The 26,373-nt window shown below is 36.8% G+C and overlaps 1 protein-coding gene across 1 annotated transcript in view; it reads left to right on the top strand.

The window, feature by feature from the left end:
* PCDH15 (protocadherin related 15) overlaps positions 1-26,373 on the top strand; it is a 1,158,626-nt gene that overhangs the window by 1,082,664 nt on the left and 49,589 nt on the right. The window contains exon 29 of the mRNA XM_007944018.2: positions 16,563-16,651. Within this exon, the coding sequence (XP_007942209.1) occupies positions 16,563-16,651 (89 nt within the window). The remainder of the gene's footprint in view (positions 1-16,562; positions 16,652-26,373) is intronic.

A 26,373-nucleotide genomic window follows, 5' to 3' on the forward strand; every position in this document is an offset into this window, starting at 1 on the left:
TTTTAAAAAGCTTCTCAGAGTTGTGCTGTAGAAATTAAAATATATGAAACATTTATTATTGTATTAATTGCTTTTAGACCTTTTGCACTAGTAAAAAACAACAAAATGTTGCAAATTATGTTTCAATAGATATGATTTTCCAAAACTTTACATTGATGACATTGATGATCCTTGACTTACTTATGTTTAACCATAGTCAATAATAAACCAAAAAAAAAAAAAAAAATCTCACTGCCATCAAGTTGTTTCTGACTCATAGCAACCCCCATTGGGTTTTCGAGGCTGTAAATCTTTACAGAAGTAGAGTGCCATATCACTTTTATATTCTGCCTTTTTCTCTTAAGCTGTTTGTACCCAAACTCAATGATAGATCATTAATATTTAACTCAAAATATCAAATACTAGTTTATCTGCATTGTGGAATCTACCAACTTAGAGGTACAGATTATTTGGATTTTTCTCTGCTTAAGCTATTAAAAAATACAATCAGAATTATCATTGGAAATATTTGCCACATAAAGAGACAAATATAATTTGTCTTTTGCTCATTGTTTCTTTCTAAATTTTCATCTTTCATAGTTCTCCTTTTTCAGTTCTCCAGACTTATTTAACCTTCAAACTTATTTAACATTCAAACATTTTTCTTCTTTGCTAGTGGTGAATGAAAATCAATATTTTTCTTCTTTGCTAGTGGTGAATGAAAATCAAGCACAATGATTGTGGTAGATATGAAGGCTGGAATAGTCACCTAAAATTTTTATTTAATAACAGTGCAGTCAACAAAAGTGGTCCATATTGGCTACTAAATCACAAAGTTTTTCACATATAAGACACTGAGGTTAAGATAGAGTTTTGGTCAAATTATGCTGTGTAAGCCTTATGTAACACAATTATTCTTATTATTTAATATATGCATGCTGTGGTGAGTAAATATCTAAAGTTACTTCATTAAGTATAATTAAAATATTATAAAAAATAACAAAACTTTATAGATTATATTTTTAATCTACACATAAGCAAGGTGAAATTTGTAGGCAAAGTGAAGTTATTTGGACATCATGAACTACTGTGTGGAAACTAAAAAGTATACCTTTGAAATGACAAGAAATATTAGTAAAAAGAGAAAAATTCAAAGAAATCATAATATATGTGCATATGTTGTTGTATGCCATCAAGTTGATCCTGACTCATAGCAACCTGATATGACAGAAAACTGCCCCATGGGTTTTCCTAGGCTGTGATCTTTAGAGAAGTACATAACTAGATCTTTTCTCCTGGGGAGCCCCTGGTGGATTCGAACTGCTGATCTTTCATTTAGAGTATGAGCATTTATTCATTTGCACCACAAGGGCTCCTTAAGTGTGTGTGTGTGTGTGTGTTTGTGAGTGTGTATGTGTTTTTGCATATCATATATATTATATTATATGCATATCATATATACCTGTGATCTATGTTTGAGTGTACATACACACAGAATCTTTTCTTCTGGTCTAAATTAATAGAATCAGGAAAGCCTTTCCCTAAAAAAAAAATATTTATGATAAGACCTGGAATCTTTTCAGTCAAGAAGTTAAGAGAAAGATGCTAAGGGGTAAGGGCTAAGATGTTTATGTAAAGGAAACAACATGTACCAAAACCAAGAATGAAAAGGGATAATGCCAGGTCTGAATAACTGATGGATGTTTACTCAGCATGTAAGAATGAGAGAGGGAAAGTGAACAAGAGATAGAACTAGAGAGGAAAGTAAAGGACCATATAGATGACATGGAACTCTTGCCTGAAAGCAATGGGAAGCCATGAAAACTTTTCAGAGAGAGGGAGTGGGTATTTTTAATATAGAAAAATCTTCCTCCCTAATGAAAACCAGATTCTTTCCTAAGGATGCTACTTCTACTGCCTTCTCAAAGGCTAACTTTTGTTTGTTTTTCTTTTTATTTGGTATCACTTTCCTACTACCCACTGGAAGAGTAGGATCCTTAGTGAGCATTTCCATTTCCAGACTCTCTTTCCTTTCTAACAATCTAGCTCTATCCTTAGGTGACATTAACTCTTTTTGCTACACATTGTTGCTGCCATTTCTTAAATCTTGGATTTAAGCACCTGAGTTGCTATCACTTTCCAAACATTCTCCTGTCCTAAAACTTTTAATTGCATTATATGTAGAGCCTATTGTTTCAACATCCTAATTCAGAGTTCCTTGAATGCCTTTTCTCTAGTGACCTTGCCCTTCACACTATTTTTACTACTTACCACCAGTTATTTTGCCATTGCCATATATTGCAAACTTTCTATAATCTCCATTTTAAATCTCCCACTCTATGACCATAAAATTGATGTTTTCAACTCATTCTAACATTCTTTTGTCCCCACCAGCACCTCCAATCCATTAGTCCACTATATTTTCACTTCTCCATTATCCCTCTTTTTCCTCACTTTCCTGCTTACCAGGTTCATAGTGCCTTATTAATTACTATAAACACTCGGTGATACATACCTTCACCTTCTCTGCCCTCTCTCTCTCTCCATCCAAACAAACAAACACCATACCACTGAATCAATTCCAACTCATAATGCCTAATGTATTACAGGCTAGAACTGTGCCACAGGTTTTCATGGCTATATTCTTTACAGAAGCAAATTACCAGGCTTTATTCCATGGTGTGATTTTCTACATCATACTTGGCAAACCATGACTCATATTGATTCCAATTTTTTTCTACGTCTATACTCACTGACTTGATAAGGTCATTCAGTCCCATAACTTTATAATCTATGTGCTGAAAATGCTCAAATTTACATCTCTAGGCCAAAGCTCATCCCTGAACATCAGATTTATATCTATCTGCACATGTGGCAATTCCACTTGAATATCTACCAAAACCAACAAACTCACTGTCATCAAGTTGATTCTGACTCATAACGACTCCCTTTGGGTTTCCAAGGCAGTAAATCCTTATGGAATTAGATTGCCTAGGTTTCCTTCCATGGAGTGGCTGGTGGGTTTGAACCTCCAACCTTCTGGTTAGCAGTCATATGCCTTAGGCACTACACCACCAGAGCTCCTTGAATATCTATCAAAGAGATTTCATATTTAATGTTTTCTAAATTGTTTTTTTCTGTGCTGTTGAACTTTCCTATTAATATTTGGGTGAGATGGCATCTCATTGTTGTTTTAGTTTGCATCTCTCAAATGCCTAATGATCACGATCATTTCTTCATGTGTTTGTTGGCTGCTTGAATATCTTCTTTGATAAAGTATCTGTTCATGTCTTCTGCTCATTTTTTAATGGAATTGTTTGTCTTTTTGATGTTGAGGTGTTGGAGTTTTCTGTAAATTTTAGAGATAATTCGTTTGTCCGATATTTCATTGCTGAATATTTTTCCCCATTCTGTAGGTTCTCCATTTCCTCTTTTGGAGAAGTCTTTTGATGAATGTAACAATTTAACTTTTATAAGGTCCCAATCATCTAGTTTGCTGTTTGTGCATTTTGGCTTATGCTTCATATTCTATTTATGCTTTAAATTAGGGCCCTTAAGTTTGGCTCTGTTTTTGTTTGATGAACTTTATAGATTTACATTTCACATTTAAGTCTTTGATTCATGTGGAGTTAGTTTTTGTATGTGGTGTGAGGTATGGATCTTATTTCAGTTTTCTGCAAATGGATATCCAGTTTTCCCAGCAGCATTTGATAAAAAATAAAATTTAAAAAAAAAAAAAAAAAAACTATCTCTTCCCCATTTAATGGATTGCAGGCCTTTGTCAAGTATCAGCTGACCATAGGTGGATGGATCTATTTCTGGGTTTTCAATTCTGTTTCAGTCTATGTGTCTGTCTTTGTACCAATACCAGTCTGTTTTAACTATTGTGGCTGTATAATAGGTTTTGAGATCTGGGAGTGTGAGACCTCCAACTTTTTTCTTCTTCAGTAGTGTTTTCTTTTCCAAAGTCTTTTTCCTTTCCATATAAAATTAGTGAATGGATCTTCCATGTCCTTGAAGAATGTTGAATCAGGATTGCATTGAATGTATAGATTGATTTGGGTAGTATTGACATTTTCACAATGTTCAATCTTACTATCCGTGAGCATGGTATGTTTATCCATTTATGTAAATCTCTTATAGTTTCTTGAAGTTGCACTCTGTAGTTTTCTTTGTATAGGTTCTTTGTGTTCCTGGTAAGATTTATTCTTAAGTATCTTATCTTTTTTGGTAGCTATTGTAAATGGTGTTGATGTTGGACTGGGTGCTCTAGAGAAGTAAAACCAATAAAGCTTATAGAGAGAGAAAGAGAAATTTATCTTAGAAAATGACTCACACCCTTATGGAGGCTGGCAAGTCCCAAGTTTTTGGATCAAACATCAAGTTGGAGGCTTTTCCTGATTCACGCAGCTGCAGGGCCTGAGGAGCTCAAGGTTGGAAGTCAGTATACTGGCTGTTGACTCCAACAAATGATGAATCCAAGATCTCCAGGCTAAGTGGTGGATCGTTCACTCACAGACAGTTGCAGGCACCACAACAGAATCCTGATCCACAGAAGAGTGTCTCTTTTCCCAGGATGTCCATAAATATACTGGAAGCAGACCACACCCCTAGAGAAATGCCCTTTCAAAGGATTGGCTGCTCAAAACCTATACATCTGATTCTATCATGGGAACAACCCACATCACAATTGCTTAAACCACACAGAATTGTGGTCCAGCCAAGTTGACACACAGCTCCAACTATCACAGTCCACCCCTTGTCAACTTGACAGTTGTATACATCATCTTCTTAACCATATATAATCTCTAAATAAGGACAATTATAAAGTCATATTTGTACCTAACATGATACACTAACACACATACAAGTGAAATGCATTAACCTTATTTACATTTCACAGTTCATAACAGAAGGAAACAGAAATATTTGATGCACATATACAGTGAAGAAATATAATAATCATAGTCCTTGTTTTTTCAACTGGTCATGTGGTTATAGCTGATATTTATAACTACCTTCTTCAACCACCCATTCTGTATTTCCCTTGCCCTCAGCAAGCATCTCAGCTGGTTGTGGTTCTTTACCTGGTGGGGTGATCCAAACCTTCATTCCTGAAGGGTCTGGGCCATTAGTAGTCATATCAGAATTAGGTTGCTTTAATTTTCCATTGAGTTTAATCAGAGGGCATGGTAGTACTAAGAGAAGTCCCAAAGAATCTCCTGTATTCGAGACATATTCTTCTTCACCTCCATTATGTAATGTTGATCCAATTTCCCCTTGGTAATCAGGATCTATCACACCAGATAGTACAGTAATGCCCTTCTTTTTCTGTTGATCCAGAGGCATGAGGAAGCCAAAATTGTCAGGTGGCATTCTTAATTTCCAGTTCAATGCAATCAGTATTGTGTCTCCAGGTGGGAGTGTTCCTCCCTTTGTGACTAAGATCTCCAGACCCACAGACCATAGGGTAGCAGGGACATGAAGCAAAAATGTTTTGAGTGGGCCATTAGGGGTACTAGTGAGTGGTATCACTCCTGTTTCTACTCCTTGGTTCCTGGACCCATGAATCCTGGCTATTGGAGAAACAGAACCATATATTAGACGCTGGTTTGGAGCATATAGAGACTCCTAGAGAACATTGCCACAACCCTTCAAGGTATTGCCACCAAGCTGGTGCCGTAGTTGTGTTTTCAGTAGGCCATTCCATCCTTCTATCAAGCCAGCTGCTTCAGGTTGATGGGCAACATGGTAAGACCAGTGAATTCCATAAGCATAGGCCCATTGAGCAAGTATAGGAGTAGCTGGGGAAAAAGGATGCTGGTTTCCACTGAATGTGTCATCTATCCACCTGATTGTTAAAGACCTCCTGTGCTGAAGTCAACTTTTGGTGGGCATTCACATGAAACACAAATATCTTTACTCCATTGGCCCAGTCAGAAAGATCTATCCATACACCTCTTCCCTATACATCCTTGTTACCAGTTTTCCAACCATGCTCGTTCCAAGTCCCAGACCATCCAGCAAGCCATTGTTGTTGTTGTTGTTGTTTGCCGTTGAGTCGTCCCCGACTCATAGTGACCCCTCCTTGGGTTTCTGAGGCAGTATCACTACGGAAGTAGGATTTCCCAAACTTCAGTATAGAATCTGTATACAATCGCACATCTGGCCATTTCTTATTCCATGCAAAGTGAACAGGCATATGCATGGCTCAAAGTTTTGCCCATTGGAAGGATTTCCCTTCACCACTGTCCTTCAAGGAAGTCCCAGAAAAGGGCTGCAGTGCTACTGCTGTCCATTTTCAAGTGGTGCCTGCATATCGTGCAGAACTATCTGTAAACCAAGCATAAGTTTTCTCTTCCTCAGTCAACTGATCATAAGGAACTCCCCATGAGGCCATAGGTGCAGACTGGGAGAGGGAAGGTAATGTAACTGGAGTGGAGACCATAGGCATTTGGGCCACTTCCTCATGCAACTTATTTGTGCCTTCAGGTCCTGCTCAAGCCCAATCTCTGATATACCACTTCCATTTAATGATGGAATGCTGCTGTGCACATCCAACTTTATGATTCTGTTGGTCAGACAACACCCAGTTCATGATGAGCAGCTCAGGTCTCATGGTGACTTGGTGGCCCATGGTTAGATGTTCAGTCTCTACTAAAGCCCAGAAACAAGTCAAATGCTGTTTCTCAAAAGGAGAGTAGTTATCCGCTGAGGATGGCAGGGCTTTGCTCAAAAATCCCAAGAGTCTGCATGTGATTCACCAATAGGGACCTGCCAAAGACTCCAAACATCATCTCCATCTACTACAGACACTTCAAGCACCATTGGATCAGCTGGATCATATGGCCTAAGTGGCAGAGCAGCCTGCACGACAACCTGAACCTGTTGCAGAGCCTTCTGTTATTCTTGGCTCCACTCAAAACTAGTAGTTTTCCAAGTCATTTGATAAATAGGCCACAGAAACACACCAAAATGAGGGATATGTTGCCTCTAAAATCCATAGATGCCCACCAGATGTTGTGCCTCATTTTTAGTTGTGGGGGAAACCAGATACAATGACTTATCCTTAGTAGAAATATCTCAACATGCCCTACACCATTGGACCCCTAGAAATTTCACTGTGGTGGAAGGCATCTGAATTTTTGTTGGGTTAATTTCCCAACCTCTGGTAGCATCTGACTGCTAACCAGAAGGCTGGTGGTTCAAACCCACCAGCCACTCCTTGGAAGGAAGTTTGGGCAATCTATTTCCGTAGTGATACTGCCTCAGAAACCCAAGGAGGGGTCACTATGAGTCGGGTCCGACTCAATGGCACATAACCTAACAACAACAGCATCCATATGTCTCACCAATAAGTCTAGAGTCATTGGTACTTACTCCTTACTAGGTCCAGTCAGCATGATGTCATCAATATAATGGACCAGTGTGATGTCTTGTGGAAGGGAAAGGAAATCAAGATTCCCACTGACTAAATTATGACATAGTGCTAGGGAGTTGATATACCTCTGAGGAAGCACTGTGAAAGTATATTGTTGGCCTTGCCAGCTGAAGACAAAATGCTTCTGATGGTCCTATGAAACTGGCATTGAGAAAAAGGCATTGGCCAGATCAATACCTGCATACCAAGTACCAGGAGATGTAATAATTTGCTCTAGCAATGAAACCACATCAAGAACAGCAACTGCAATTGGAGTCACCACCTGATTAAATTTACGATAATCTACTGTCATTCCCCAAGATCCATCTGTTTTTTTTTCACAGGCCAAATAGGTGAATGAAATGGGGATGTGGTGGGAATCACTACCCCTGCATCCTTCAAGTCCTTGATGGTGTCAGTCATCTCTGCATCCCTCCAGGGATGCAGTATTACTTTTGGTTTATTATTTTTGTAGGTAGAAGCTGTTCTAATGACTTCCATTTGGCTTTTCCTACCATAATAGCACTTACTCCATATGTCAAGCACCCAATGTGGGAATTTTGCCAATTGCTCAGTATATCTATTCCAATTATGCATTCTGGAACTGGGGAAATCACTGCAGGGTGTGTTTGGGGGCCCATTGCACCCACTGTAAGATGCACCTTAGCTAAGGCTCCATCAATAATTTGACTTCCATATGCCTCCACTCTGACTGGTGAGCCACAACAATGACCCTTTGGGTCTCCTGGAATTAGTGTCAGTTCAGAGTCAGTGTCTAGTAATCCCCAAAAAGTCTGATTATTTCCTTTTCCCCAATGAACAGTCACTCTCGTAAAAGGCCTCAGATTCCTTTGGGGAAGACTGGGAGAAAGATTGACATTATAAATTTTTGTCAATACAGTGAAGTCCTTCCTCAAAGGGACCTGGCCTCCCCTTCATTCAAGGGGTTGTGGGTCTGTAAACCGACTAAAGTCTGGGAATTGATTGAGAGGCCATGACTCTGTATTCTGGAGATTCAATCTAGGCTTCTGTTCACTTGACCTAGAATTCTATCTATACAGATCAAGTAACTATTTAATAGGTTTGCCATCCATTTCACTACTGGGAACACCATGACTAAGTAGCAATGCCATAATTCCACATGAGTCACAGTATTCTGATTACTGTTTCGACTCTGATATCCATTATGGTAACCACACTCATCTTGCCTTATTGATTAACTGCTGTCATTTGGCCCCTACTACCATGGGGTCCAATCAATCCCATTGAAAGTTAAGTGTCTTAGTTCAATTAGAGCAGTTCTCATTGTCAGATCTGGCTTGCATAAAATAGCAATCACAGCAGTGTTCAGGGATGCTGGGGCTCCCTTCCCAAATTTATTCCTCACCATACTGGTGAAAGGTTTATCTTCTGGACTCTCCATTTCTGGCTCTATTGGTCTAATCTGATAAATCCATTCTAACAGGCCAATTTCCCTAAGCCTCTGGATACCTTCTTCTACATTATACCAAGGCAGGTCTGGTACTTCAACTTGACTTAAGGTAGGCCACAGCATAATCCATGCTTCAGCAAGCAAACCAAATAAACAATTAGATCCTTTCCTAACCTCTTGAGCTGAAACACTGAATGAAGAGTATGTACTTAGTGGGCCTAAATCAATTAACTCAGACTGATCCAATGTTATATTCCTTGCACCATTATCCCACACCCCCAATAGCTATTCCCATATATATTCTCCAGGTTTCTGTCTGTACATGTTAGCAAAATCAAGTAGGTCTTTTCTGGTATAGCGTACCACCTCCTCAGTCCCACTTTGTATTTCACCTTTTGGGGCTCTCTTGGACTTAACTTTAGTGATAGGTCTAGCAGCAAAAAGGGTGGTTGGGACAGTTCCTGAGAACATTCAGCAATGTCTTCCATGGCCTCTGCCTCAGGCAATGAACCAGGAGGAAGAGTTGGGTTAATCCCATCAAACTTAGGTGGAGGGGATAAAGATTTTACTGTAATCCTTTCATATGGGAGGGACTCAACAGAATTTACAGGCTCCATATCCTGATCTTCCTGACTATCTGCTGATATGTCCCCATTCCAGGTTTTAAGATCCCATTTTTTCCCAATCAATGCCCTCACTTTAACTTCAGACACCATTCTGGATTGGCAATTTAGTTGGCATTGTAATTCAGCCACCCTTACAATAAGACTGGGTTTTGGTTTTCAGCAATATCAGCTCTGTTACTAGAAGAAATAGGCTTTCTTTCAGAGCACAACTGGAAACATTGAGGTCTTTTATGCAGCATGTAAGCCATGACTCAGCAGCCCTGAAGTCACCTTGATCTTTCACCACTTTGTCTAGTGTAAGTAGAACCAACCAACCAGCTTCCTTATATTCCTCATGATGACAAAATTGTAGAAAAGTATCAAATATGTGATCACCCAGAGCCTTACTTCTCAAAAGTACTTGATGTATTGGTAGTGCTATTTTGCATATTAATTGTTACCACCTCATGCCACGGATTAGCAGGGCCCTCTTTACTAACGAACGAAGGGTCACCAGTGCCTTTATGATTAATCAAATTGGAGAACCAATTTAGGAAGCCCAGCCTTATGATTTTGTCTCTCTAGAACCACTCCCAGTACCAGATGTTTTAGACTAGATTCTCTAGAGAAACAAAACCAGAAAAGTTTATATAGAGAGAAAGAAAAATGTTTCTTAGGAAAATGGTTCACACACTTATAGAAGCTGGCAAGTCCCAAGTTCTTAGATCAAACATCAAGCTGGAGGTTTTTTCTGACTCACGCAGCTGCACAGGCTGAGAAGCTCAAGTTTGGAAGGCAGTATACTGGCTGTTGACTCCAATGAATGATGAATCCAAGATCTCCAGGCTGAATGGTGGCTTGTTCGCTCATGGACAGTTGTAGGAAGCACAACAGAATCCCGATCCACAGAAGAGTGTCTCTTTTCCCAGAACGTTTATAAATATACTGGAAGCAGGCCACACCCTAGGGGAAACTCCCTTTCAATGGATTGGCTGCTCAAAACCTATACATCTGATCTCATTATGGGAACAATCCACTTCACAATTGCTTAAACCACACAGAATTGTGGTCCAGCCAAGTTGACACACAGTTCCAACTGTAACAGTATTGATTTCCTTATTTCCTTTTCAGCAAACTCTTTGCTGGAGTAGAATAATCCAACTGATTTTTTTTTTTTTTTTTTACATTAATCTTGTGTCCTGCCACTATGCTAAACCATGCCACCTGCATGGTTTCTGCCACGAAATCAGAGGTTTGTCTTATTGGTTGCCCTTTGTAGGTAACTTTTTCTTTCTCTTTTCGTTTTTGAGCTGCTTTCAGGATTCTTATTTTTGTCTTTGGTTTTGCTGAATTTGTGATATTTCTTGGTGACTTTCTGCTTGGGGCTATCCTGTTTAGGGTTCATTGAACTTCTGGAATGGATATCTTCTCATCTTTCATCCTATTAGTGAAATTTTCTTCCAAGAGATCTTGCATAATTTTCTTTTCCTATTTATTTATCTCTTCCTATTCTGGAATTCTGATTACATGTAGGTTATTGCTCTTGATGGTATCCCACATGAAACTTAGCCTTTCTTCCTTTTGTCTTGATCTTTTGTCTGATTGATCTCTGAACAAAGTAGCATTGGAATATTTGTCTTCAATCTCATTAATTCTGTCTTCCATTGATTCAATTCTATTCCTTTCCCCATTCAATGTGTTATCTATTCTGAAATCTTAGTATCAATCCTCTGGATTTCTATCTGTAGATTTTGTATCATTTCTAATTTTTCATTTATTTTGTCAGTTTATTGTATTGTTTTCCTAAATTGTTCCAGAGTTTTGCCTGTGTTTTCCTTATATTTGTCAGTGTTTTCCTTGATCTGTCTCTCAATGTTTGAAGGAACCTAAATACAATTCTTTTGAGTACCCTATCAGGGATGTCCAATGCTGCTTCTTCCTCAGGGATGTTTTCTGGGTATATATCTTGGTCCCTTATTTATCCTACTGTATCCTGTTTATTTGTGGGCTTGGATCATCAATTTTCTTTGAGATATTATGATGTTGTTGTATTTATATTTAATTGGTGGTTGTATGTTGGTGTGATTTGCCTACTTTTTTTTTTTTTCTTTTAATATATCTCTGTGACCAGGGTACTGTGCTCCTCCATATGCTAATTTTCAACACTTAAGCACTCATTACCCATCTCCTAGTGGGTGTGATGGAAATTGAGATTGTGTGCACAGTCTCTCTTAGCTGTTCATGAAGAGCAGTTGAAGGTGAGTTGGGCTGGTATTGGATGCTGTCTATCATTGGTCAGTTGGTGAAGAAGGAAGTGGTAACCCTCCTTAGAAGTTGGGGCTTCAAAAGGTACAGGTATGGTTGGGTACTGTGGGGATGGTTGCTGTCTCCCACTCAGACAAAAAAAAGAAAAAAAAAAAAAAACTACCAAAAAAATTAAAGTGAGAGAATAAATAAAACACACTACATAAACAGAAACAATCTCAAAGGAAAAAATAAAAAGAGGAAAGGCAATAAATGAGAAAAAAACATAAAAATGTATACTAAAAAAGACAATGTTAAAGAGAAAATTTTTTTTAAAATGTGGTGTGGGGGAATCAGAGAAAACAGTAAGAGAATTGTTGTTGTTGTTAGGTATCATCAAGTCATTTCCAACTATAGCAACCCTATGCACAGCAGAATGAAACACTGCCTGGTCCTATGCCAGCTCCACAATCCTTGCTATACTTGAGCCTATCACAGCAGCCACTGTGTCAATCCATTTCTTGAGGGCCTTCCCTACTTTCATCGACCCTCCACCTTATCAAGCATGTCATCCTTCTCCAGGGAATGGTCCCTTCTGATAACATGACCAATGTAGGTGAGACAAAATCTGGCCATTCTTGCTTCCAAGGAACATTCTGGCTGCACTTCCTCCAGGACAGATCTGTTAGTTCTTTCAGCAATCCATTCATTGTTCTTTCAGCATTCTTCACCAGCACTACAACTCAAAAGCATTAATTCTTTTTTGAGATTTCTTATTCATTGTCCAGCTGTCACATGCGTATGAGGCAATTGAAAATACCATGGCTTGTGTCAGGCACACTTTAGTCCTCAAAGAGACATCTTTGCTCCTTAGCACTTGAAAGAGGTCTTTGCAGCCAGCTTGCCCAGTGCCATACATTGTCTGATATCCTGACTGCTGCTTCCATTGGGATCAATTGTAGAACCAAGCAATGTGAAATCTTTGACTACTTCAGTCTTTTCTCCATTATGCTCCTTATAGGTCCAGTTGTGAGGGTGAGGATATTTGTTTTCTTTATATTGAGATGTAATTCATACTGCAGACTGTATTCTTCAATCTTCAACAGTAAGTGCTTCAAGTCATCATCACATTCAGCAGCAAAGTTGAGTTGTCAGTGTATCACAGTTTGTTAATGATTCTTCCTCCAATCTTTATGCCTCCAATCTTTATATTCTTCTTCATATAGTCCAGCTTCTCAGATTATTTGCTCAGCATATAGATTGAATAAGTATTGTGAAAGGTTACAACCCTGATGCACTCCCTTCTTGATTTTAAACCATGCAATGTCCCCTTGATTTTTTGAATCACAGCCTCCTAGTCTACGTACAGGCTCCTCATGAGTACAACTAAGTGTTCTGGAGTGCCCATTCTTCTCAATGTTATCCACAATTTGTTATGATGTACAAAATAAAATGCTTTTGCTTAGTCAATAAACACAAGTAAACATATTTCTGGTGTTCTTTGCTTTGAGCCAAGATCCATCTGACATCAGCAATGATATCCTTTGTTCCATGTCATTTTCTGAATCCAGCTTGTACCTCTGAAAGTTTTCTGTCAATATGCTGCTGCAACTACTTTTGAATTATCTTCAGTAAGATTTTATTTGCATGTGATATTGATGATATTGTTCAATAATTTTCACATTCTGTGGGGTCATCTTTCTTTGAAATGGGTACAAATATGGATCCTTCCAGTCAGTTGGCCAGGTAGCTGTCTTCCAAATCTCTTGGCATAACTAAGTGAGTGCCTCCAGTGAAGCATCCGTTTGTTGAAATGTTTCAGTGGGTATTCCATCAATTCCTGGAGCCTTGTTCTTCACCAATTCCTTCAGTGCAGCTTCAACTTCTTCCTTCAATATCATTGATTCTTGATCATATGCCAACTCCTGAAATGGATGAAGATTGACCAGTTATTTTTGGTACAGTGACTCTGTGTATTCCTTCAATCTTCTTTTGCTGTTTCCTGCACCATTTGATATTTTACCCATAGAACCTTCAATATTGCAATTCGAAGACTAATTTTTTTCCTCAATTTTTTCAGCTTGAGAAATGCTGAGTGTGTTCTTCCCTTTTGGTTTTCTAACTCCAGGTCTTTGCACATTTCATTATAGTAATTGGTTTTGTCTGCTCAAGGTGCTGTTTGAAATATTCTGTTCAGCTCTTTTATCTTGTCATTTCTTTCATTAGCTTTAGCTACTCTCTGCTCAAGAGCAAGTTTCACATCAGCAAAAGGAGGTCTCAAAAGCTTTACTTTATCCATATCAGTAAGGTTGGTTCTATTCTGATGATGCAGCTCTTTCCCAGTCATGTTTTAAGAGTCTTCCTCCCTAAGGGACTTGTCCTCCTGCACTGTATTGGGCAATGTTTCTGGGCTATTCATAGAATTCCTCATTAATGTATAGGACAGTGTTTCTCTGTTATTCTTAGGGTTTTCCCTGAACAAGTATTTGAGAAGTGGATGGAGAAGTAGATGATAAGTAAGAGAATAGTAAGGGAAAAAAAGTGAGAAAGCTGCAAAAAGTAAAACTGGAGCTAGGAAGAACTAACAGAAGAAAAGAAAAAAAAAAAAAAAAAACTAAAAAAGAATGGAACCAGGTAAAGGGAAGAGAGAGGAAAAACAATGAAGAACCAGGGAAGGGAAAGAGAAAAAAAAAAGAAGAAAGAACAGAACAGAGGGGATAAAAAGAATAATTTAAAACCAAAAGAACAAAAATAAAACTGGGGGTTTGCAGGAGGGATATATTCAAGGTCATAGTTTGGCTCTCATGGACTTGTTTTAATTGTCTTCAATTTCAAGTTGAACTTCCATGTGAGCAGTTGATGGTCTGTTCCACAATCAGTTCCTCGCCTTGTTTTGGCTGAAGATATTGAGCTTTTCTATTGCCTCTTGCCACAGTAACATAAATGAAATCTAGTAATTGTAAACATTTAAGATTCTTTACATTAGATGATAGAAGAAACCAAAGGATCAAGAAGGTAATATTATTTAAGAAACCCCAAAATATAAATATAATATCTTTACATACTGTAATACTTTATTCTCTTCATTTTTATGTTCAAATATGTGTATCTCACTGCCGTCAAGTTGGACCCAACTCAGAGCAACCCCAATTGGGTTTCTTAGGTGGTATCACTATGGAAGTAGATTTTCCAAACTTTCTTCAGAGGAGTGGCTGCTGGGTTTGAACTGCCAGCCTTCAGGTTAACAGTCAGATTTTAGAACTTCAAGGAGGTTTTAATTTTAAAAAATACCAATTATATGTAAGCCTACTACTTTTGAATTAAGTACAAACAGACTTCTGCTGCTTTATCAAAATTATACACATAATATTTTTATATCATAGTTTTCTAAAAGTTATTAAAATCAGAGAGTCCTTTTACAAATTTATAGATAGATAGATAGATATAATTAATACATCAATGTTTTTTGTTTAAAGTCCACTGGAATAAGAATACATATATCTTAATTTATTTTCTGATGTTCTAGCATGAATTTAGCTCAAAAGCCCATTAACAAATTAAAAATCCCCTTTGAGTAAGTAATGCATTCTTCTAAATGAAGAGAAAGCTTTAACTGTCCTTAAAAGGTAGAAGGTAGAGTTACTTTACATGCAAGGCCAAGTTTTGCTTCCAAATAGAATCCATAGTGTATGAATTGATAGCATGCCAAAATTTTACTCATAGATTAGCTGCTGAAACTAACATATTTATACAAAGGTAAATTTTATTTCTTCCCTGTTTTTCCATATAAGTGAAATTCTAGTTTTGCTTTGCTCTAAATCTATAACAATCTATCAAACATGTGTTAAACATGTTCAACAAATATCCTTAGCTGTTTGTTTGGCATAGTAGGATGACTGTGTAACAACTAGAGTGGCATACTCCAAAAATTTTGCCTTTCACAATGTATAATAACAAGAGGTACTTGGTCATTGGTGTTCTTGACAGCTTTATTGCACACAGAGATGCAAGGACTCATGTTCCTTCTATCCTATGTCTCTCCTCTCCTATGTCTTCTTTATTCAGATGAGCCCTGATAGAGCAGCTAGAGGCAGTTATATGTAGAGGATTTTGACCTATAGAAGAGATATTATAACATCATACCCTCTATAAATTATATTCACATATGTTATGCTGAATATATCTAAATCAGAGTATTCAATTCATCATCTTCGTGCATATGCCAAACCCACCCTCTGTCATCAAGTCAATTCTGACTCATAGCGACTCTTTAGGACAGAGTAAAACTGCCCATAACGTTTCCAAGGATGTAAATCTTTATGGAAGCAGACTGCCTCATCTTTCTCCCAGAGAAGGCTGGTGGGTTGGAACCACTGACCTTTTGGTTAGCAGCCCAATGCCTTAACCACAGTCCCACCAGAGCTCCTTCATATGCATATATATTATTTTAATAGTGTGTGGCCTTGGAAGAAAGGCCAAATGACCTATTAGCAAAAAATCAGCACTTGAAAAGGGAAGTCACCATGAGTTACAGTTCAACAGCAACTATTTTTTTTTTTTTTCAACGTATATGCAGAACAATAGGTTTGACTTCACATCTTTTATATTAGCATTGGGTAATACTAATGGACATTCGATCTGTATTCAGATACTCTGTATTTAACAACAAATTATCTATCATTCTTAATCTGCCACAGTTAGCCTCTGACATCTAATGGAGACTGGATAACTAAAAAAAAGGTTTTTTTTCCTAAATTCAAAATTAGAAACCACTGCGTCTGGGCATAGTACAAAACAAATAATAATAATTCTACTTAAAAAAAAAAAAAAAACTAAAAATGTTAATGAGTAAAATTCAAATTCTGTTTTTCATTTTTTTTAGGTCTCTGTGGTCAACCAGCTGGATATGCAAGTCATTGTTTCTAATGTGCCCCCTACTCTGGTGGAAAAAAAGATAGAAGATCTTACAGAGTAATGAATTTTTGTTTACTTATATGGTTTGCAGCTATAATTTTAATTGGATTAGGTTAATCATTATGATGTTCAGAATAAACATATCTAAAAGTAATATTTTAATGATAGCTTACTCTTTTCCCAGAATATGTAGCTTCATCTGAAATATTTGAGGATTCTGAGACGATTTTCAAATTAAAATGAAAATTAGGTGTGAAGAATTCTTATTATTCAGAATGCTTTGACTGATGCATCAAAAAAACACCAAAAATGCTGTGTATAAGGAATATATTGTAAGATACATGATTTTAATATGCATGTTGATTTTGTAGCCCCACATTATTAAAAAAGTTCCATTACCTGACTTATCCACCTTGGCCAGGGAATATAACTACTCCTCATTTACTGACTATCACATTATTCAACATTTTGCATTTACAGTCATAGTAAAAAGTCTCCTATCTGATTTTTTGAGCATTGATGTCATTTATCTGGTGGTAACAAATGCCAAGCTGCGAGGTTTGAACAATGCTGGCTATGATAATTAAGGTTATGTGTCAATTTGACTAGGCAATGATTCTCAGTGGTTTGGCAGTTATATGATGATTTAATTTGTCAGTTATGCAATGATGTAGTCATCCTCCCTTTTGTGACCTGATGTGTTCTTCCTTCATTTTGCATAATTTTTGTCAATTTTCACATAAAGACCTGATATTTGAAGTTTAACCATGTTGATAAGTGAGGAGTGGATATATATATATATATATATATATATATATATATATATATATAAAGTGATATGTATAGGTGACTAAAAGCTTATTCAAAGCTTTACTTTTTACAGGAGCAAATCAGTGGGTCTTGTCTCCCACAGAGTCAATGGTGGGTTCATACCACTAACCTTTCAGTTAACAGCTGCACACTTAACCACTGCACCCCCAGGGTTCCTTTATCTGTATGTATGTATACATGTAGAAGCTCTGATGGCATAGTGATAACCAGAAGGCTAGTGGTTCACACCTACCAGCCACTTGTCAGAAGGAAGATTGAGCAATCTACTTCTGTAGTGATACTATCTCAGAAACTCAAGGATGGGTTGCTATGAGTCAGATCTGATTTAACAACAGTAGGTTTTGTTTTATATATATATATAAAATCACTGCTGTCAAGTTGGATCCAACTCATAGTGCCCCTTTGGGTTTCCAAGTAATATATATTTATATTTATATTTATATATATACATATTTCAGAAAAATGTTATATATATATTCTGAGACCATTTTCAAATTAAAATGAAAATTAGGTGTAAGAAGTTCTTATTATTCAGAATGCTTTGACTGATGCATCAACAAATACCAAAAATGCTGTGCATATAACAACAATATATATATGTTGTTGTTGTTGTTATATGCTGTCGAGTCGGATCTGACTCATAGCGACCCCTCCTTGGGTTTCCAAGGCAGTATCACTACGGAAGTAGATTGCCCCATCTTCCTTCCGAATATATATATAAAACATTTTTATGAGAAAAGTGTTCATTCCCCTCTGCTTCCCTAACAGTTTACACTGAATATGGGTGAAGAGGTTATTGGTGACTCAGACATAATTGTGAAATTTTTAAATAATTTTTTAAGTGTGATTTGGGTGAATATTTACAGAGTAAATTAATTTTCCATACACAGCTCGTACACATTTTGTTTCATGACATTGACTGAAAACTCCATAATGTAACAGCTCTCTTCCCACTTCTTTCCTGTGGTTCTTTCTTCCCTGTGTCCTTCTTTCCTATGCATTCATGCCCTCTGAGCTATCTCCCTGTGCAATAATGCCCTTATAATATCCAATGATTGATTGTTCTAAGGAGTGCACCTACCTGGTATTAATGTTCCCCTTCTACACTTGTCTATTGTTTGGCTAGAAGCCACTGAAGCTAGTTTACTTCCAGGCCAGAAGATCAACTAGAAGTCATAGTGTTGGGGGTTTCACCAGTCTCTGTCAAACTAGTAAAGCTGATCATTTTTTTTATGATTTTGAGTTTTGTTCCATAATTTTCTCCCACTCTATCTAGGATTTCCTACTGATCCCTTTCTAAGGGGTTGATGATGGTAGCCAGGCACCATCTGGTTCTATTAGTCTTAGGGTCATGTAGGCTGAGGTTCACATGGTCCACTAGTCCTTGGAGTAATTGTTTTCCCAGAACTTTGATTTTCTTCATTCTTCTTTGCACTGGATGAAGAGAGACCAATTATTGCATCTCTTAGATGGCCATTTGCAAACTTTTAAGACCCCAGCCACTGCTCACCAAAGTAGAACATAAAACAGCAGTAGGAGGTGTAGTGTGTTATGTCTATTGAGCTTGATGTCTCCAACAACCATTGTCCCAAACTCATGGACACAACTACTCACTCCCTTGGTGTGGTTGGCTGTGACTAAGAAGTTATCATACTTTTCCTCTGTTACTTCTATTTATGTGTACATTTTTATAGCACATACAAATATACATGTAGAAATATCATCTGCCAAACTTATATATGGTCATGGGTATAGTCCCTTTTGCCTAGGCACACCTGATCATTCAGCCTATCTACCTATGTATTCACCTGTAGGTTAATGGCTGAGGAGATTATTGGTAACTCAGACATAATTGTGATTATTTATTAAGTTACTGTTCATTAATATTCTGATGTTATTAAAGATTATTAAAATGTATTTACTATTTCACTAGTCTAATCTAACCTGCAATCTTATTTGTATTTGTTTTTTCTGTCTTCTACTGAGTTCAGATTGACAACTGTCACTTATCCCTGTCAATTTACCTTTCCCTAGCAAAATATCCCCCACTTCTAAACTTCAAGTGAACCTTCAGATAATCAGATAACTAACCTTTTAGTAATTATGTGTCAAATAAAATTTAATAGGCTCTGACTAAGGCAAGAGTGGTATTCTATAAGAAAAACGTGTGCTTTCTAACAATTATTTCATATTTCACAAAGTTAACCTTTTGATGTCACATGAAATGTCCTATCAAGGGTCATTATCAACATTTATTCAAAGAATACCAATCATGTAGTGTCTTGTTCACTGCTTCAAAAGTAATTTTTACAGTCTTAATCCTTATAAAAATAGTAGCTCATTATACCTGAACAAAAATTTAGAGTTATGCCTAAATATCTTTTAGCTGCTTTAATGTCACCTATTCAGACAGCTTTTCTCTGATTACACCTTTCAAACAAGACCATAGCCTATTCAACCCCTGACCTTTATTCTGCTTTATTTTTCTTCAGAGCATTGTGTAATATTTTATTATACGAACATTTCCTAACAAGATGTAAACTCCATTAGGATAGGAAATTGTTTTGTTCTCATTTTTAACTCAACTTATGGAGTAAGAATTTTATTGAATGATTATTTTGTTAGATAAAATTTTAGAAAAAAATCATGATAGCTTTTTCTTCACATTGAGATAAAATTTATAAAATTAGCAGAAAAATGTCAAAACAAAAGTATAGTGTCTTAGGATTTTTGAGTATCTAATGTCTCTTAAGTGAATATGTTGATATGAATGAGAAAAAATCAAGTGTATTGAAAATCTTGAGAGAAGTGTATTACTGTGAAAGGAGCATTGCCTTCCTGTAAATTGAATTTGAAACTTGACTTTGGACAAATAATTTAACTTTTTCTCACCTCAGTTTCACAATTTGTGGACAAGAGCTAATAAAATTTATAATATATGATAGTCGTAAGAACTAGATGATATAAATCATCTAGGAAAATATATGGAAATCATGAACATTCAATAAATGCTAAATAATCTCTATCATGTAGGTGGTGACCCAAAGACAATAGGATTAGGAAGAGTTATCTCAATGTTTTGTCACATTGTATTAAAAAAGCATAGTGCAGTAGGTGCTTAGATTATGAATTCCCGAGAGATAGGTTTGAATTTTATCATTGTTTTGTGACTTAGGGGAAAGACATTTAACTCTTAGTATCACACTTCTATCTTGTGTTTTTGATAGAATAAAATATAAAATTCCCAGTTCAGTAGCACAATAGGCAAGTGCCCAGTTGTTTTGGTGGATATTTTTTAAATGTACAGTAATTTTGAGTTTTCTTCAGTAAAAACATTTCTGGTCCCTTTTTGAAAATGTACTGTAGTAGAATTAGTACTTACAAGAATTGCTGGGCCTTATTATGTACTGTGAAGCTCCCCTTCAAGCTCATTCTAATCAGTGTTCAGTGGTAAATAATGAAACTGCATATATACGTAAGGTAGGCACAGAGTGCAAATTTGTTAATTAAAAATAAGATTTTTTTGCCTCAGTGACCAGAATAACCAGGATAGCCATTCCCTCTAAACATTCGTAGATGGAGAGTCACATCATCCTCACAGCCATTTCTTGTATTTCTCATGAGACCTTCCTATCCTTCGGAGTGAAAAAGTTGAATTATGACTGACACTTTGTTTTTTTCTTGAGACAGGCTTTTATATGAGGTCAGATTATAACCCAAAGTGTCCCTGCAAAGTATGGAATTAGTATAAACTGAGCAAGTTGGTGAAAGGGAAAATCAATGACCTGATATATCCATTTTACAATGGGGAAGCCTTTGCAAAGGGAACCAGTCTCCTTTGATAGTTAAGAGCACAGTGACTGAAAAATATAATGCAGGTGGAAAATGTTAGCTGCTATAATGATGATGATGATGATTCCCTAATACTCTGGAATGGACTTCAATGACTTTACTGAATATATTTTAGTGACTGCTATCATTTTATGCTTCTAGAATTGACCAGGGAGCTCTGGTAGCATAGTGGCTAAGACACTTGCCTGCTAACCAGACGGATGGCGGTTCAAACCCACCAGCCACTCCTCGGAAGGAAGGTTGGGCAATCTACTTCCATAGTGATACTGCCTCGGAAACCCAAGGAGGGGTCTCTATGAGTCGTGTTTGACTCGACGGCACATAACAACAACAACAGAATTGACCAAGTCCCCTTTGCAATGAAACACATCCTTTTTCAGTTACATTAATGTAGTCAACAATTTCCAAAATGGAACTGTCTTCTATAGGTGATACTGCATGTCTATGCTCTGAAGCATTTTAAGTTGATCTTAGAATTTATCAGTTGGTGAGTCTTGGGTTTCTCTTACAAATTCTTAGGGTTAAGGTGCAAGGTAATCAGCTAGAGGATAAGGATAGGCATGCCTTCCTGTAACCAACAATCAATTGACATTGTAGTACCTAAGGAATGAGCTAAGAAATGTCTACACTTCATGTGTCCCTCATCCTTTCTTCCAGTTCATTATGAATAAAAAGAATTTGAGATCCTTAAACTTAAATACTAAAGCATATGCAGATAAATCATAAAAAAATAATAATAAGTAAATAAATTAAGGAATTTAGAAATAATGTGCTATATTATGAATTGGAATTGATAATCCAGGTATTGTTGTTGTTGTTATGTGCTGTCGAGTCGGACCCGACTCATAGTGACCCCTCCTTGGGTTTCCGAGGCAGTATCACTACGAAAGTGAATTGCCCCATATTCCTTCTGAGGAGTGGCTGGTAGGTTTGAACCACTAGCCTCCTGGTTAGCAGTCAAGTGCTTTAGGCACTAAGCTACCAGAGCTCCCAGGTATTAGAGTTACTCATTTTTCTCGCCATCTAAAGAGGGTATGAAATCCAGTGACAGTTGGAATTTATTAAAGTAGCTATTGATTTGTGTGTGGAAAAACCTCACCTCTTTGAAATATTTACGTAGTAACTGAAATGTGTGTATAATTGTACTTCCTGGAATTAAGGTTACAAAACATTCTTTAGAACTCTAGCCAAGATATTCATTTCTAGGATGAGACTTACAAAGTCTCTTGGGAAAGAAACCTATGAAATAGCTAACAATAAGTGACAGCACTCATATTTTCTTAAATCAGTGTAATAAAGTCTTTATCTTGAATGATAAGGTTAATTAGAAAGACAAATCAATAAATGCATTGCCTTTTAGCATTTTTACATTTCCTTTGTTTTAAAAGAGGAGTCTATTGACTTTTTGAAATGTGAAAAACCAAAAAACAAAACTCACTGCCTGCCATCCAGTCAGATCCGATTCATAGTGACCCTTCCTTGGGTTTCCGAGGCAGTATCGCTGTGGAAGTAGATTGCCCAGTCTTCCTTCTGAGGAGTGGCTGGTTGGTTTGAACTGCCAGCCTTCTGGTTAGCAGTCAAGTGCCTTAGGCAATATGCCACCAGAGCTCCTTTTGTAATGGGATAGGTAGCAAAAATTGTAATGAATAATAATAATAACATTTTATAATAAAATTAAAATAATACTTTTAAATTTTAGTGTATTATTGTTTTACTTAGCTATTTGGTTTTATTTAAATTATTATTTACATTACATCAAATAATAATTTTAAAAAGTAGTAATTTTAATAATATAATACTTCTAAAATAAGACTTTGCAAAACAGATGATAGTCTGTATTTAGCATTTGGCCATAATTTGCTAAGTCCTATTTCAGAACCTTATATTTTCTAGAGAGAAAAAAAAATCATAATACCTACTCATTCTATTTAAATTTCTATTTAAAAACATTCATGTGAAATTCATAAACAATGTATAAACTCCTCCTCCCAAGCTGGTACTCCTTTTGAATTCAGAGAATATATGTTTATATCCCAAGCCCACCAATGATCAGTTAGGAGATCTTGAGCCAAAAATTAAATTATTTGAGCCTATTAACTATATCTTGAAGTTAGGGGTTTATTTATTCAAAGTTTAGTTACTGAATGCCTACTAATAGTGATTATAAATGTTGAAGACAGGAAATATTTGACTCACAGTTGCATTGCAGAGATCACTAAAATACTTAGTGGATATGTGTTCCTTTCAAAGTTGTTTTCTTATCCTCCCCTTACTCCACTCCCACATTCTTGCCAGATACTTTAAATGTTTATATGCATGAGTAATTGGTATAATGCCTAAGACATTTGACAGTTAACCAGAAGGCGGGGGATTCAAACCCACCATCCCAACCCATGATATAAAGTAATTCCCCCCACCACATTGTGTAGCTACTCAATTCAGATACCAGACCAATAAGAGCCCATTATTCTGTTCTCTTTCTTGTATTTATTGTGTTGGGAAAAAACCCCTGTGAGTTTAGGGCAGCACTTGCACTAAGGACCCAGAGACACAAGAAATGACCTGGAGCCATTCTCTGCCACATGGGTTTATTGGAACTGCCCTACAGGGAGTCGAGGGGCAGCAGGGGGACTGACAGGAGAGAGGAAAAAAAACTGCACTGTCTTAAAGCTACAGGCAGTTTTTATAATAAGTACACAAAAGGGGCACGCTGCCAGGTTTACATGACTTTTGACTCTCACACCTGCCTGCCCCCATTCTGGGGGCAGAGCTCTGGGTCCAGGCATCCCTGTAACCTTCGTGGGGCTTTCTCGAGGCCTGGCTTACAGCCAAGCATGGCAACAAAAACAATATTCAGAAGAGGCAGCCTCATAAGGACCTTTGCCATCATGAATGGTATGCAGTGTTTACCCTACAGTGGTTCTTCCCTTAACTCTCTCCAATTTATCCACAATTTCTTCAGTCTGTGCTGCTGTTTAGTAACATGATAAAAAAAAAAAAAAAAATTCAAGTATATGTTTATATAAGAAAATTCAATTTATGTCAGGAAATTCACAAATGGTATTTTAGATACATTCATTTAGATCTAAATTATATTACAGGCTAAATTTAATTTCTTTTTTCATACTCCACCTTATTACAAAGAGAATTTAAGACATTTTACAAGGATTCATACAATATATTAAGATAAAGTACATTTAAAATGAGTTAGAAAAATAAACCAACAACAACAACAAAAAAAAACTCACTGCTATCAAGTCGATTCCAACTAATAGTGACCCCTTTGAGTTTCCAAGATGGTAAATTTTTAAGGCAATAGATTGCCCAATCTTCCTTCTACAAAGTGGCTGGTGGGTTTGAACTGCCAACCTTCTGGTTAGCAGTCAAATGCCTTAGGCACTATACCACCAAACCTTCTAAGGCAAAAAAATTAAAGAAGGGTTGCAGTGAAAGTAACCATAGACATGCTCCAAATCCCTGTAGAAATACTAGAGAATAGTCACCAAGTTAGTTCTTACCTTACTAGGGCTGACATAAAAGCTCTGGTGGCATAGTGCCGAAGGCATTTGAATGCTAACCAGAAGGCTGGCAGTTCAAACCTACCAGCCATTCCTTGGGAGGAAGGCTGGATAATCTACTTCCTCAATGATACCAACTCAGAAACCCAAGGAGGGGTTGCTATGAGTTGGTCCCAACTCGATAACAGGTTTTTGAGTTTATGGCCTACATGAAAGATGCTAACAGAAAAGAACAGAATCAGTTACAAAATTCACCAAACCAAATCCATTTTTTGTGAAAAAACAGAACTACTTTCTGACTCTAATGCAATGTTGGAGGAAAAGGTTTTTATACTGTGGAACATAATGGAGAGGTTACCTTTTCACTTGAGGCATTACTTAGGCTGTGGAAAAGCTCTAGATCTATATTTAAGAAATAAGGAAAATCCAAATGTGAGGAAGACTTGGATTTTATATCCCTCCTTCTGGCCATCTGCAATGTCCCTTGATTCCTTTAGTCAAGCTTTTGACTAACATGGGGTGGAGATCCCCATGTTGGTAATTAAATATAAGCCATTTACTTCAACAAAAGTTTAAATAGGGTTTGAAATCATGAAATCTGAGAAGTTTCTATAACGACAACAACAAATAACTAATATTTGTGCAGCTCTTGCATTTGTTGTGCTTTGTGTACTTAATGGATACTATGGACATAAATACTTAAAGAGACCCTGATAGGTAGATACGCTTCTTCCCCTGTTGTACAGATGCAATCTCTGAAACTTTGAGAAGCTGAATAATTTTCACAAACACACAATTTAATTTCATCCCCATATATCTGCCAATAGCAGACTGTGTTCTTAACCACTCCTCCGTTACATAGCTTCTCAGGAGGTAATACTAAAACATCTAACCCATGTTTTCTTCAGAGTGAGTTGATCAGGCAGGGCCAGAAATTCACATCAAAAGGTAATTTTAGCTTGGCTCATTCACACAGACAAATAAGTAATTGAGAAGATGGTTGCTGTAATTTTTTAGTGTGAAACTAAATAAATAAATAAAAGTTAGATCAACCATAAGTAACGATCTGTCTTGGTTATGAAACTATTTCAGTAAATGCTGTTACACTAACACTTTTTTTTTTTTTGCAACGCAATTTTCTGCCTGAAATTAACTGACGATGTACAGATAAGTAACTGAATTAGGTAATGCTATAAATTAAAATTTAGAGTCATCTACCAAAAATAATTTGGTTTGAGATAAATTCGATAACTGAGCCAATTATTTATTAAAGATACACTAGTCTATGATATATTAAAAAAATGCTATCTTCATAGGAAAAAAATAATGTGTTACCTATATATACCTTTCAACATTTATTTTAAGGAGTTATTTAGATATCATAGAGCAAAATGGCAGAGTGTGTTTGAAATCAAATGTAAAGGGCTTGTATTGAGGGGTACGGCTACTTGCAAGTTGGGAATCACAAAGTCGAGAGAAATCAGAAGTAAGTGGTCCAAGGAGCAGGCAGCTCAGAGAATTTACATAGGAAAACACAAGGAAGTTCAGTGATTGATTGATATTTAGGTAATAGGTACA

Source organism: Orycteropus afer, unplaced genomic scaffold (assembly GCF_000298275.1).
Source record: "Orycteropus afer afer isolate SDZICR_OR568_19922 unplaced genomic scaffold, OryAfe1.0 scaffold00118, whole genome shotgun sequence".
In the NCBI taxonomy this organism is placed as follows: Eukaryota; Metazoa; Chordata; class Mammalia; order Tubulidentata; family Orycteropodidae; genus Orycteropus; species Orycteropus afer.